Source organism: Protopterus annectens, chromosome 1.part1 (genome assembly GCF_019279795.1).
Source record: "Protopterus annectens isolate FY-2018-M chromosome 1.part1, PAN1.0, whole genome shotgun sequence".
In the NCBI taxonomy this organism is placed as follows: domain Eukaryota; kingdom Metazoa; phylum Chordata; order Ceratodontiformes; family Protopteridae; genus Protopterus; species Protopterus annectens.
Genome location: NC_056726.1, coordinates 1355780387 through 1355796668, shown reverse-complemented (window position 1 = coordinate 1355796668; position 16282 = coordinate 1355780387). Strand labels below are relative to the sequence as shown.

The 16282-nt window shown below is 38.6% G+C and overlaps 1 protein-coding gene across 8 annotated transcripts in view; it reads right to left on the bottom strand.

Annotated features, from left to right (window-relative positions):
- ME2 (malic enzyme 2) overlaps nt 1–16282 on the bottom strand; it is a 1978505-nt gene that overhangs the window by 707912 nt on the left and 1254311 nt on the right. For all 8 annotated transcript variants that reach the window (XM_044082071.1, XM_044082092.1, XM_044082073.1 and 5 more), the window contains one exon: nt 5249–5346. In XM_044082071.1, the coding sequence (XP_043938006.1) occupies nt 5249–5346 (98 nt within the window). The remainder of the gene's footprint in view (nt 1–5248; nt 5347–16282) is intronic.

Here is a 16282-nt window from a genome sequence, read left to right as displayed (position 1 = left end):
AACTCCATAAGAGCTACATAATGACTCTATGTAGGTTCCTAGCAAGGGCAGGACCATGAGTTGGATAGGAAGTTATTTAGCCCTTTTTTGAAAAGGTTAGTGTGTTTGGTGTTTCTAATAATATAGGGGAGGTTGTTCCAGGATTGTGACGCACAGTATTTGCATGCGAGTTTGCCAATGTTTCTGTTGGGTTTGTAAATTTCTAGCAGCTGTTGGTTTGAGCTGTGGAGACAGTGATTTGGGGTACAGAAGGATACTAGTGTGGAGAGGAAGGGGCAGGTAATAGGTTTGGTTAAGGATGGAGTGTGTGATGTGTATCTGTGATAGAAGCAGTTGTTCGGGGAATTCAAGCCATTGACGTTTCTTGAGAGCAAGGCAGTGGTGAGAATTGTACGGTTGGTTGATGGCAAATCTAGCCATTTTATTATATGTTTGTTCTAGTTTGGTGATTAGAGTGGTATGTAAGTTTGTTAGTATTGGAGCGGCATTGAGAAGGCAGGGGAGGAGGAATGTCTGAACTAGAGAGAGTTTGGAGTCAGATGAAAGGAATTTTTTGCTCCTATAAAGTAGTCCCAGTTTTGACGTGTCCGTTTAATACACTGTTAAAGGTGAAGGTCGAATTTAAAGTGCTTATCAAGTATGGTACCAAGCAGCTTTGTGTTGGATTCTGCTTTGATGATGATGTTGAGTGATGAGATGCTGAAGGTGGTTTTGTGATGGGATAGTGATTTTGGGAGAAATAAGAGGGTTTTGTTTTTTTTTTTGCGGGGGGGGGGGTTAAGTTGAGTTGGTTGTCTGCTAACCATCTTCCAATAGCGAGGACAGAGTTTTGGGTAAGTGAGAGAAGGTGGGTGATATTGTCAGACAGGGTGATGAGAGTAGAGTCATCAGCATATTCTATAACAGAGGAGTTGCAACAGAAAGAGTGGAGGTTATCAGTAAAGAAATTAAAAAGAACAGGCCCAAGAACAGAGCCTTGGGGCACACCTGTTTGGATAGTTAAGAAAGGGGAACAAGAGGTGTGTGGCATCTTACACGACACACTGAAGCCTGTTGGTAAGGCAGCTGGAGAACCAGTGAATTGTGGAGGTGGAGAAGTTGATATGAGATACTTCAGTAAGTAGATTAGAGTGAGATACTGTATCAAAGGCTTTTGAGAGGTCAAGGAATAGACAGTATACCAGTTGGTTGCTGCCTCTAGCCTCTGTTACTGTATGACAGAAAGATAGAAGGGGACTAGCTGTACTATGGTTTGGCCAAAACCCATGTTGGGTAGAGGACTCACTATAAAATCACACTGTAAAATGAAAACTCTTGTATTAGAAAAGCAGAAGTAACCATGCTCCCCGTTACCATACGGTACCTATATCCACATCCATCTCTCTCTTATATATATATATATATATATATACATACACACACACACACATATATATATATATATATATATATATATATATATAAATAGGTATATAAAATAAAATAAGACAATTATGGAATGATAATGGTTGACATCTGCTAACACACCTGAAGAGGTTTAGAAGTATAAAGAGGGGTATTTAGATCATAAATGAAGATGTACATGCAAAACATCTTACTGTTCAGTTAGTCATTCATTTTATGATATCTGACATACTATTCAGAGTAGTGCAGACACCAAAGCCTATTCTGGTAAACAAAAAGTGCGAGGCAGAGAACCAATTCTGGACAAGATGCCAGTCTGTCAAAGGCTAAACATGTCTACAGGCAATTTAGGGGATCCCCAGTCCACCTACCAATATGCTTGGGGAAGATAAAAGATACTTACCCACAAAAACAAAACAAACAAGGGAGGAGATGCAGATTCCTCAAACAAGCCACCCCTACATGTAAACAAAACACTGTGAAACAGCAATGCTAAACACTGAATTTGTATGAAAACGACATTACAAGCAGCTCACTAGGCATATGATAAGGCAATATCACTAATAAAGAATGGAACTGTATGTGCAGTTTCCTACAAAGTAATTAGAAGCACATCAGTTGACTCCCAATGATATTCTTCCAGATTTATGAAAGCCGTGTGTTAGGTGAACATATTCCCATGTAAACATACAGCCACTTATCAAACATGTAATTCTAGACTGTATATACAGAACCAGTACTTGCTAGGTATAAGCACTTCATATTCAATTTTTTTTTTTTAAGCAGATGGTACCTCATGAACAAATGTACTGCTAATCCACTGTCACCGTGAGAGAACTCAAAGCAAGCAAATGGAGACTGTTGGCATTAAACCCAGAACTGCTGTATAGTATTGTTTTATCAACATTAGTCTTAAATCTCTGTGCCAAACTTACAGACAAACCCGGTTTTAATATTGGGTATCACACTGTAAGTAGGAAGTAGATGTAATCGCAGCACTGTAAAAATCTACTCCAAGTGCTCTCATCACCTCAGAATATAATCGAATTCAGTAAGAACGTGTTTCTTCAGATTTTTTTAATACTGCAGGAAATGTATGTAAATTTCATTTTGAGAATATTACAGAATTAAAATGCAACCTGGTTAGTACAAAAAACTAACATGCAGCTGACAGAAAACCTTAGAGTAAAACATGCTACAATGACTGCAAATTGCTTAACAAATTAACAAATGTCTGTAACCTTTAAAAATGTTAAAATACATGAAAAACCCTTTGGCCCATCCACTGCCTTAAGGGTTGGAGTAGAGTAAGTAGTATGTCATTAGTGGTGGCCTAGGGTTTTTATGTTAATTTCTAACTCCCATGAATACACAGCGTGTGTTGCTCAAAGATCACGTTTAAACAACAAAGTATAGGAATTCTGTCTCACTCCAAAAGTGATGTATGGCTACAGATACCTGCACCTCCATTCAGCAGGCACCTCATGTACATTCCTCTGATCTCTACTGTGTAAATCCTTACACCTCGTGTGCCTCCAGACATGTACTCCTCCCTATCCCCTGAGGCAGAGCACTCCCTGAACTCACTACCCCAATTCTATCCTGCTCCCCAAGTGGCAGGGTACCTAATCAAACCTTGGCCACCTTGGCCCACAATCAGGGTTTTAGTTCTCTGTACCACAGAAAGCAGCAAAATATTACTGCATACAGAGTAAATTGTTTGTTTAAAACAGCATTTCATACATGATGCAAGCATGAAAACACTCCAAATTCAAGTTTTATGAACTGCTCTGTATTTTGAGAATGTATACAAGCAGCCAATGTGAATAATGAAAGTGCAAAAGAGAGCTTTGTGAACTATGTGACTGCCTACAAATAGTTTGTGTATTACCATGTTTACCATCTCAAGATTTAACAAAATGCAAGACAGTAGTGGCATAAAAATAAAAATGTTAAACAATAAATACAAGTGCCTGACCTGAAAAAGACAAATACACTCCTCCTACCAAATACCCTACTTAACACACAGGGATAAAGCCTTGACTACTTGACTATAGCCCACATAATTCTGGTTTGGCAGCCTGGGCACAGGAACAGTTGGACTGGGGAGGTGTGGCAATGGGAGGCTGATGCTGGCTCAGCTTGTCTAGACGGGATTAATATACAACTAACTGTCTGAGCAGCACCTATGAACTGGACCAGAAGTTTACACTCCATTTAAGAAGGTGGAGCAAAGGGGGGGATGCATAACGCTGCTAAGAAACTCATCATTTTAGTGTATGGAACTATGTACAATTGCAGAGAATAAGGAATAAGCACAGCAGGTACCACACCATGCCTAACAGTCAACGGAGAATGATTACAGCTCAACGAAGAAATAAAACTTAACCATGGATAACAGGCCTATTGGCTTCAACACTTGCCTCTGATCTCTAGACATAAAATGATGCTATGGATACAGAAAATCCCTGACTGACTCTTGCTTCCTCAATGCCTTGCTATAAGATGAGGTTACTGAAAAATACTGCCCTTTAAAGAGAAGATTAATGCCCAAGATAATGCGAGGTGCTAAATGTTGGGTAGGATGGCAGAATGAGGGGAATGACATGGTGTAACAGGATGTCTGACTGCCAAACCTCATACAAGAGCTAAAAATAGAATAAAAATGTGCATCTCCACCAGCACTTACTTTATCTGCATATTATATTAACTAGTTGAAAGCCTAGCAGCAGTGTCTGGTTATGAAAGTTGCTCAGAGTCTCACAGAGACTTACAACGGATAACAAAAATTGATGAAATCATACTCAGGACCTCAGGGTAAAGCTTGTTAGCAGCTAATAGCCATAATCCTCTGCACTAAACTGCGACATGACTAGAAGGTTTTAAGAAATCAACCTTTCATGCTGCGCAATGAAATAAGTAGGAAACAACACAATTACACTGCTTAAATACATTGGTAAGCAGTGCCTAATTATGAAGCAGGATGACATTAATGACTTCAATGCAGGAACTCCACTGCTAGTCGAAGGAGGGGGAGGACTGGTGATGAGCTGTACAGACATCTCATCAACTGATTGGCTGCTGCTTGACTGATGTCAGGTGTCTATACAGCTGCCAAGAAGGCCAGAACGTACAAGATGGGTATTACAGAAACACAGAAGGTATAATACAGCACATGTAGCTACCAGCAAAGCACAGTGAGGCTAAAGACAGTGCAACTTATCAAGCAACAACTGAAAGCATGAAAAAAAAAATGTTAAGAAAAATTTTTTAAAAATCAAGGGGAAAACCATACCATTTAGGTATGTAATTACAGATCACAGAATTTGGAGACCATAACTACACAATCTTAACTGCAGAAATAATAAAATATTTAGTTGATTCACTAATGCTGTACACTGTGTGCATATGCAAGCGAGTGTATGTGTGTGTACACATGTGTGCGCATATATCTGTCTGTGTGTATAAAGCACTCTGGAACACATCCTATATTGCTATATAAATAAAAATCTTCACCTTAATTTCAGGACACCAAAGGATTCTAACTAAGCTGCAGATTCATCAGAAGAATACAAAAATCTGAATTATGTTGTGCCTTTTGCACACTAACATTATTGTTTACATTTAGCTTGTATTTGCTGTATTGCCAAAATGCATTGGGTTACTTAAGATAAAGTATACCAAAGAGAAGGTAACAGTTGCCACATTTTCTTACAAAGCTTGTTCTAGAATGAACAAATTGATGCATTAACCAAACTTAATTTCCTCCCTTGCATACAGGGAAGAACACACACGTGCTCGCGCGCAACCACACACACAACAGTTAAGTAATCATCAGACTTACCTCTCCTGCACCAAGGAACAACATCTTATGTTCTGTGATAGGTTTGCCTATGGCTCTCTGAGCAGTTAACAACCCAGCTAATGCTACAGAGGCTGTACCTGTAAAACAAGAATAAGAGCAATTTTACATTTATTTAGTTGTTTAATTATGTACTCTGTTTATACTCCTAAATAGCCTCAGTCTCACAGACCCCACAAGCATAAACACATCTCCCTGAACTTTTCATGCATGTTCCCATGAACTTACCCTGAACATAAAGGGGAATTTCCACAATTCTTCTGGTTTAGTGTCCTGTTGCAGTAATGCTGCAACTTCAATAGATACCCCCTGCTTTTATCAATGCAGAAGGGAGAAGATGCACTATACAAACTGACAATGGATGGGCAGTGTCATACCATTCTTCTGTCACCACAACTACTAAAGATGGGATAAATAGTAAGCAGTGTGTCGTACTCTGAGGAAAAGAAGCCATTCAGATGTTTACTATATCTTTCTAAGCCAATCTGCAATAACATCTCTGGTCCAGAACACAGGCCATCAAGCAAAGTAATAGTAAAACTAACTCTGTTTTACCACCTATCAAAATGTATGTATTCAGTTAAACCAACTATGTTACTGAAAATGATACTTTGCTGTTTCATGGTTAGATACCTTGAGATACAAAGTAAGTCACACAAACTACTTGGTGTGACATTAAATATCCCAGTGTTGAAGTTGCAACATACACAACACCCAGCAAGCAAGTGGTACTCCCAGTGGAAGGGATTTCCACTACGGGGTACTTCTGCCACTAGGAATGAAATGCATCCTAATGTCAGAAAATACAGGTAATAAACAAAGTTGATTTCCTATCTTCCCTAACTCGCTCACAAAAAGTCCCAAGAGAAAAAAAAACTGCTATAACGACTGGAGACAAAGGGAAGATAAACATACTTGTTGAATGAAATGCTAGTGAGCATCAAATGCCATGGAAGGTACCCTATTTCCCAGTCTTTTTCAAGAGAACTGCAGTACACTACTCAAACAAGGTCATGCTCAATCAAATATACAGAATCTACAAAGTCAGAACTCAACACACGGGGAAAAAAAACACTTCACTGAAAAACAAATTCTCTGTAAATGCATAAAACACTACCATACACACAATGTATTCACAGTACTCCTTGCAACAGACAAAGCTTGATACATATTCCTTTATAAATTACTGCATACAACACATATCTTAACCATAAATCTGAAGCCAACAACATAGGCCTAATTTAAATCTACACCTAACACAGGCTTCCAACTCTGGCCCTGAAGTCACTGACGTCTGCATATGTTACAGAAAGGCATTTGTCCAGCTGACCTTTCAATCAATGTGACATTCAAAAAAGTGAATGCAATCAAATGATCTGACTGAAATGACTTTTAATAAAAGTGCCCCCTTATCAGCAGTCCTAATACCATGGCTATTGTCAGTCTTAACAAAAATATCTCAAAATCCAGAGAATCCTAACCTACTCTACTAAGAAATTTTCTACAGGAATTACAGGACCAAAAAAAATAGACTCCACAAATAACACACACTGAAAGGCAACCCTGATGGATTCTGCCCAAACTGTAAAGGCCACAACCAGTCTGTAATACTTGTGATGGTATATATCCAAGGCATAAAATAATGCAAATCAGAACTCATGTCCCTAGACTCTCTGGCCTGAAGCATATGGCAGACACCAAGATACAACTTGTAAGACTTCTAAGTCTGGGAGTCATAATAAGCAGATCAAACGGCATGGTCAGTTTAAGCCTTCTTAACCATTTGCAAAAAAAAAAAAAAAAGAATCCTTAATACAAAGAATGATACAAACAAAAGTAGCATGCCTCAAACACCAAATGGCTTAGCAAACTGTTAAAACTACACTCCCTAATGGCTGGTGTTGTCAGAAATATCCTGCAGTTAAAAATGACAACACTGCACAAAAATGTGAGGTATCAAAATGAAAATGGTGTTCCTATGGGAGGAGGAACAGATTCTCACACCAGAGATCTTAACATATAGGAATTCTGCATGCTATAACAAAAAGACACTGGTACTCGCTGTCAACTGGCATTAAGTCCAGAAAAGCCTAAGCCCCTTTCAAGGCCAAATTAAACAAGCATGTCTTACTCAAAGTAGTTGTGCATGTTCAGTTAGGCTAAAAACCTGGAATAATTACAAGACATCTAGGAGGCAACAGCGATGGTTGGTAGGAGGGGGAAAAAAAAAGTAAAGTTATGGACGTATCACAATTCTAGATCTGAGTGATCTACTGTATCCTCGCTTACTGGCAGGATACAAGACCACCCTGGTCCTAAAGGCATGGTACATGAAACTTGACCAAGCTTTAACCCCTCCCCTCTATCTACAAAGCCTCAGTCCTCTTATTCTCTGGGTTTCTTGTGGCCCATGCTGAGATGGAGACAAAACTAGATCTCCATTCCCCATTGATCTAGGCCTCCTCCCCTCAAAGGTTAAAGGGGATGAAGACAGGGTAACATCAGTGAGTATGCAGATTACTCAGACCTAGAAGTATGCAAAGTCCATGACTTCAGGATCTGAAGGGATCTCCTGTATCCTACTGTCAATCAGGAACTCATTCTTCAGAGTGTTGCCTCATGGGAACATCCCCTAATAAATGTAGCATCAAAGACAGGCTGGGACCTAGACAGCACATGCAGTTTGTAGTGTATTGCAAAAGCATTTAGAGAAGCCTATGCAGCTTGTCACAAAAATATTCATCCACTTATGCATTTCTAAAGAAAGCCAGAAAAGCAGTCACCATTTTTGAAAGAGCGTGACAAGGCTGCTGATTCCAGAGGCCTTTTGTATGCCTTGTAAAACAAAACAAAATAAAAATAAACTGGATGCAATCAGAAAACAGCTTGGCCAGGGTTATTTTTAATACCTTTGTGCCCTACTACTTTTTTAGAGAATGAAGCAAACAGCTATGGGTATTTAATAAATTAAAATAAATGAAGAAATACCAAACCAACAGGCTAAAATCCAGGAACTTTAATAGATGTATCCAAAAGAGTGGTAAGCGCTTTCACAGCGACCACACCGCTTCATCAGACAACATTAACTAAAAAAAATACAAGTCTTTTATACAAAGTGTGACCAATAAAAAGCCCTTAATTATGATGTCATCAAAAAGTTAAGAAATTAAAAAAAAACACATACTGAATAAAAACAGCTATAAAATGTATGCAAACATATTGTACTTATAAAAATAAAACATATTATTTATGTCCAAGTCTACACCCTTTCAGGAAGGGTTTCAGTGATAAAACCCCATTTAGACAAGGTGTTTTTTCTGCATTCAACAATAAAATCCACTTCTGTTCTATAGTTTCAGTGTGGATTTTAAAATCACCTCCTCTTAAATTTGTGTCTAAAACTTGCAATACAAAGAACCTAAATGAGTGTGTAGTACCATGGCTCATAATATGTGCTGCTAAGGCATTACTATCTTTTTTATTCTTTATGTCTCTGATGTTCAAGGACCCTATCCTTAAAGGGTCTATTTGTCTTGCCAAAATAAAATGCATGACATAGTCGACAAAGAAAAATATACAAGGTTACACGTTTTGCAATCAGCATAAAAATCAACATTAATTGTGAATCTTAAAACTGGGTATGTGTATGACAGACAGGTAAAAATAAATTTACAGGCTGAACAACTTCTGCAAGGAAATGTACCAATCCTGTCAGATAATGGGTTCCCATTCTCTAGCATACTGGACTTATAACAAAGATGTTACACGAGGGATTTGTTGTTTCTGAAAGAAAAATGTGGAGTACTTCCTATCTTCTCTTTTAACTCAGGTACACTGTTCAGTATCTTCCAATTGTTCTTTATAATGTCACAATAATGACCTATATCACTAGAATATTGTAGAGGCACACTAAAAATATTACTGGTAGAGTCCTGTTACCATCCTACTGCATGTGTGCTTGTAGTTGATTTAAAATAAGGCCTGCATCTTTCTAATCTCTGCTTCCAAGTTTCAGAGATGCAGGTACCTATTTCTATTTCTCGATAGCCCCTTTCTAAAAAAAATCATTTTTCAAAGATTCAAGAACTTTGCGTGCAACTGTATCATCATTATGAAGCCTTAGTATTCTAGGGTTGGGAGGGTGGCCTAATGGTTAAGGTGTTTGCCTTACAAACATAAGGTGCAGGGTTTGAGTCTCACAAGGGACAATTGGCTAAGCTTAAAATGGCTCATAAGGGCAGTTAGCTTAGTACTAATTTATGAACCTATGAACCTATATACCTGTCCTTTAAGCATATTTCTCATTATATGCCTTGGATGCATACTATTATTGTGTAAAGTGCATTCCTGCAAGTAGGTTTTCTATATGTGCTGGTATGGACAGAATCAAAGTCTGCTTTGTCTATTTTGACATCTAGAAATTCTAAATGGGAACATCATCATTTATTGTCAAACTGTAACGTATTTGCAGAGCACCTTCTTTGGTACGTCTGTTTTGTTGATATTTTTATGTTATGGGGTGGCACAGTTGATGATTTGAACAATTTCATGAGGTACATGCATAGTACCACTTGCTTTCTGAAATTTACAAGTGTACACTCTTTTGAACATTCACTGACTCTAGCTCAGAGGGCAAGGCAGCCTTATTTCTGGCACTGAGGCAAGAACATACAGTTGTACAGAAACTTACCACAGTTGGAAATGTTTGTTTTCACTACAGCAGTAATGATAATACTTGAGACTTCAGCCACAAACCACCCTCTATCCAGTCCAACTTCCACAGCTTTTCACAACTTCCACCTCCTGGCGGGGCAGAGCCTCTCTCACCTGGACATCAGCATGTATGTCCAACTCATCATTCATTCTTTCTTGCACCTGTCAGCCCCAAGGCTCTGGGCTTAGACTACAGCATGAGTCACCCAGGTGGCATACTCTTCCCAAGAATGGCAGCCAAAACAGAAAGCCTCATAAAGCTCCCCTCTCTAGATACTATGTAAATGGGGGGGGGGGGTCAGTCTTGTATTAGTAAAAAGATGGAATGTAACAGATAATTAACTGAGCATCCAGTCTAATTACAGGACTGCTACAGAAAAGAAGGAAAGACCGCATCAGTAGACATGGAAACATTACTGCAACAGTGAACACAGCTGAACATTTATCGGTACAGATATAGGTGGTTACATAAACCATTAATTTGGCAAGTTGTGTACTGCTTTCAAAAATGCAGACATAGCTGAAGAATTCCTTGTGATTGTCCTTGACGTAGGAGTTTGTTTTTACATTAAATTTTGCTTTGGTGGACTTAACCTTCTGGGGTTCTTTTTTTAGACTGATAAACAAAACTAGCCTATCATACTGGGTATTGCATTTCCTAATTTTTTCTATGTTTTTCAAGAGAGGGAGTCACTTAGTAAGAAGTTTGCCTCAGAATAGTTCCTAAAGCTTTGTGAGTCTGCTGTGTGTTACTTCAAATGACAGAGATTTATGGTCCAACCTGACCAGTGAAGACACTGCATTTGGGGGGGGGGGGGCATTCACACATGTCCAGGATGTTAATGCACCTAGTAGGGGTATGGACTAGCTGGTTCAGGACATTTGTATTTACGAAGTACAGAAATCTCTGGGCATGCATGTTTGAGGTTATGTACAAATCCTAGTTTAAAGTGGGAATAGTTAAAGATGCTCATGAATATGGTGTCGGTTGCATGGGTAGAGCCCTCTAGTACATTTAGGTATTTTAAGGGTTGCATGGGTCATAGAGGGAGACCTATTCTTTTCCAAGAATATCCTATGAGACTTTGCCAATAGTAATGTGGACACGTAGAAGCTCAAATGCATCATACAGTTTAGCATTTTTGAGGTGTGTTTTCTTTTGATATAAATTGAGACAACTCCACTTTTGTCTTTTCTTGCTCAGTTGTTGGTTTAAATGTGTGGAAGGTATTATAGCCCTGCACTGCCAAGGTGCTCTCTGCAGCTTTAAAACCATGTCTTAGTAACCGCATGTGTCTACATTCTCCAGAGTGCGGAGAGCTTGCAGGGAGTGGAGTTTCTTGTTTTGACTCCTGTCAACGAGCAGCAACACCTTTAGATTTCATTGGATAGTTTTGCTATGTGAGGGCAGAGATTTACCCTCCAGAATCAGAGAATATGGTAGGTTAAATAGTACTGATGCATGAAAAGTAAAAGTTTGGGGTCTGGCATAATAGTGAAGGTGTGTACCTTGCAGACAAAGAACAGGATTTGATTTTTTACCTTTCAAGGAAAACTGGCTACGTTTAAAAAGGCCCACAATACTTACATGGGAAGAGATGCTTTACTCTTTACCTCACAAATGCTATGTAAAGGGTTTGAGTTTGACCAATGGTTATTGGCTATGTATGTAATAAGTCTGCAAACTAACAACCTAGTACTTAATTCTAACCCAATATACCCTCCCGCATACATAACCTCTAGAAAAGTCCTAACATAGCCCCTACTAGTTAAGTGCCCAAGAAACATAAGGACACAAGTGGGCTGGATTGCATGGCTAAGCTTAAAAAGGTGCTGGTGGATGTTAGTTTAGTATACAACTATAAATCTAAGTCGGAAGGCTTACCATGTAGGCAAAGACTACAAAATGTATTATGGGGGTGGACAAGGATTTAGCCAATATTCAAAAGCCAGGAGTGGCACAGTTGCAGACCATCCATGGCTAAGCAGCATGGTCTGCTGACCATATTTCCTCATACTGACAAATACTGTCCCCCCCTTCAAATGACACCAACAATTATGCCAATTATTAAACTCATATTACCTTTTGTTTATATTGTTAAAGCATATTTTTTCCTCTTAGTTTCTTTTTACATGACATGTATTAGTAAAAACTGCACTTTGCTGGAGCTTTTCTCCTTGGGCCTCTGCTGAAAATGGACACAATTGTCCAGTCAGACTATCCCAGTAAACACATGTTAAATAAATAAATAAAATAAAATAAATAAAATAAACAACTAAAATCATCCTCAGAGAATATAGAGTGCTGCTCAGTGCTAGGCTCATACAAGCCTGGGATGCACAGTCCAAGTGCTCCATCATGTTTCTCTTCATTTAGTCCAATGAGGAGCAACTTCAGTCTTTTACACCCATATCAACTATAACAAAGACATACTAGCACTTGTGGTTCAATGGCCTAAGCACTTGCATGACCTGGCGGATCCTAACCCCTGACAGGCAAATTACTGTGACACTCTCCCTCTAGTCAGCCTGGGGAGTGGGTCATGTGTGTGCCGCACAACAGAGTCTCCTATGACCAAAATACTAGGTTGCACTGTACTTTACAAATGGGCTTAAAAGTTGAGCCACCATGGGATGCGGCTGTGTGTGTGTGTGTTGTGGTGGGTGTTTTTTCAGTAGGCTGCTTTTGAGGATGCTGACAATGTTTATTGTAAAAATAATGTCTGGGAGGCCTTTAGGGTTTAGGAAGATTGCATTTAACAGCCTCAGCATATGGTGGTCTCTGTGTCTAGGTCATATGTGTGGTGGTGTAGTGTGAGTGTTACTGACAAAGTGTTTGGTATTAAATTGTGGTGAAAAGGTTTAGGACCCTAGAGAGTGTAGCTCAGAGGGAGTGGGATTTCTTTAGGTGTAGCATGTCCAACACCTCTGGGTTTGACATATATACGAGAACCGTGCCTCCAGTGACATCGTACAAGTACATGTCTCATATTCCGTACAGTTTACAGGCAACCATTTAATACTTAAATATGACAATTTCTAAATTGCCTGTTGAATGCGGAGATAACAGGAATGTGCATACCAAATGCTGACAACCCTTATTACATGACCTATATGGAAATGGTACACGAAGGTTTACAGAAAGCTAGCTTAGGACTTGTAAAAGTATAAGCTACAATCAAGACCATCAGGAACTAAAATCATGGGGTGGTAATCCTCAACATGGCAAACTAATTGCAACGAGTTACAAAGGAAATTTCAGGGGTAGTATTAAGTAAAATTCTTAATTCAAATCTACTTTATCTATACAGGACACTTCTGCGTTTTGAGTAGTGTATGTCAAAACAGACAACTACATAGCAGGACAAAAAATTCATAAAACAAGAAAAAAGGCCCTTTGGTCAAGCAGCAATGGTCACAGCCCCAGCAGACACCTTTGCTTGCGCTCATGGACATCAGATGGATAAGCAATTAAGTTCTTATACTGACACTTGCAGAAATCTACACCCAAGAAAAACAGTCAAGCTTCTGACAAGAGGGATCTTGGTAGTCTGTATCTACAGACAAACTCGAAGTCTTCAGTAACTAAAGAAATGGCTAAGAATTTTAGCTCTGGTAAACCCAGAAGCTCTTTATACTTTTTTAGGCAACAGAATAATTTTTCGACTCTAAAGAATCCCTTAATCTTAGTTTAGTAATGGCATTTTCAAATTCTACAAATGAGAAATCCTCTGATGGGTGGAAGAGGATAGAGTGTCCTTAGTGTCTGACTCAAAAGAAGGAAAAGACATCCAGCCATTACCGTATAGTTAAGCCATTTCAGAATCATAGGAAACTGATTCTTCAGAGAAAGGTTTCTTTTGCCATTTACAAATCCCTTGACACAGACAGTTGACCTGATGGTGGCTGCAAGCCCTTTAAAAGTCATAAGTTAACGTCTCCAGGTCTGGTGAAAGGATTTAGGGAGTGCAGACTGGAAAGCCTGCCAATTTTAGGCTGAGGCAAGATGTCAAATGTGTAAGACTCTGATTCCTTGGCCCTGTATTTTAGAATAACAGCCACCTTAAGACTATGTGCATATACTGACACTGAAAACTTCAATTTTTTAGTCAAGAGATCTTCCTGCACCAGAAGAAAAAGAAATATCGTCCTTGCTCTTTATCATCAAAATATGTATGCCAAAAAGACTACTATGAAGAGGTTTCCACACTGACCAATTTGATGCATCCTGTTGGAGTGGGAGGGCTAGGGTTGTAACCCATCCATTTATTTTCAGACTATCCGCAAATCAAAAACATAGCATGAACGCTGGTATTCTGTTCAGTGACAAAAATAGAATGCTGGTGTTTGTGAAACTACGAACATGGAGTGATGTTTTTTTAAAGTTCTTCCTTCCAGTGATGTGACATGAAGGTCAGAAAATGGATCTGGTGGTGGGCAGCGTGAGCAGAGAAATTGCAGGAAAGGGGTGCGGATTGAGGCAAAGCAGAGGGGGAATTTTCAGTCCAGTCTCTGCCACAATGAAAAGGGATAACTATAAAGGATATACTAGGATACACACACACGCACATCTATATATATATATATATATATATATATATATATGTATGTATGTATGTATATATATATCTCTTGTCTCTAACATTTTCAGGAAAGATACGTTTCGCAATAATTATTTGGAATTCACTAGCCAACATCCTTTTTATATGAAAAGAAATGTAGTGCGTGGACAGTTCATTAGGCTATCCAGAATAGTCAGCGAAGATGCATTGTTTGACTTGAGTCTGATTTTCTCTGTGAATTATTTTTACAGAAAGGCTACCCCAGACACCTTATTGAACATATAGCTACTGAGGTAAAATTGAACAGACACACTAAGTTTCAACCTATCCTGAAGTATGGTTTTATTCCCAAAACAAACAACTCTACTGTGACTTCAGACAGGTCTCTTAGTTTTCCGTTACCGATCAGTAGAGACATGGAGACGATCCGAACTATTATTAATAAAAACTGGAATATTGTCAGGTCTGGTGATAACTTCACTAATATTTTTGGTACTGCACCGATGTTTTCATACAAACGGAATAGAACACTTCGTATGGCTTTTGAAAACAGGGACCCTATGTTTGTTGTGAAAAATGTGGTAAACAATAATGATTCCCCTGGTATGTTCTGTTGTGGTTCATGTGTCTCTTGCCAATATATTAAGGTAGGGTCTGTTTTTGTTTTCCTCACAATAATTACAAAGTTACATTCAGACAGCATTTTGACTGCCATTCCATTAATATTGTCTATGCAGCTGTTTGTGGGTCTTGTTCTTCGCTTTATGTGGGCAAAACCTGCCGGAAATTTTCTGATCGTATTAAAGAACATGCAAGAGCCATTAGAACCTTGGATTCATATAATGCTTTAGCACGCCATGCTAGTAAATGCAGACAGTTTGAAAAATTTAACTTCCTAGTACTGGAGCAAGTTGCAGTGTTCTTTGGAGACTCTGATACTCTTTTGGAAGTTAAAGAACTCAAATGGCAACTTACTTTGGCAGCCGATTTACCACCAGGACTGAATGAATATATTAACATTAAATGTGCTTTACGTTGGTTCTTTTAATTTTACTACTGTGCACCATCTATGCTTATCTATATAATATGCTTTATACATGACAATATTTTTTACAGTGAGATGCATGTCTTATTTTCTGTTATATTATTATTGATATATGTGGTTTCATATATGTGTTTTTTTATGTGTAGGTTGTGACTGAATTTTACCATATGGTGTTCATTAGATATCGACTAAGATGTGCTTTAGAGTTATGACAGTATTTTCAATTGCATTTTATAGGGGTCTTATTACATTACTAATTGTTATGACAGCACATACTTATGCATTTTGTTGGTTCCTTTATTGATACTGTTATGTGTTTTCTTAGTTTCTGGAGCCTTTGTTTTCCATACATTTTGTGGGTTCCTTTATTGATACTGTTATGTGTTTTCTTAGTTTCTGGAGCCTTTGTTTTCCCTAGGTTTCTTAGTCAGGGCACTCTACCCGGTCTCTGTCTTTTATTTCAGTTTAGTTAAGCTCTGTTATTAATGCCTTTTGGTCTCTTTACTTCTTCTTACGTACTTTTTATGCCCTGACGTCTAATGGTCTGGTACATCGCTCTACTTTTTTGGGTACTACCTTTTTACTCAGCTATTCTTTACTGCTGATTTTGGTCTTGTCCTTGTGCTACAGTTTTGGTTTTAGTTACTAGTTGTTTATTATTATACCACATTGTTTGCTGAGTGGAGCTACTGCTAT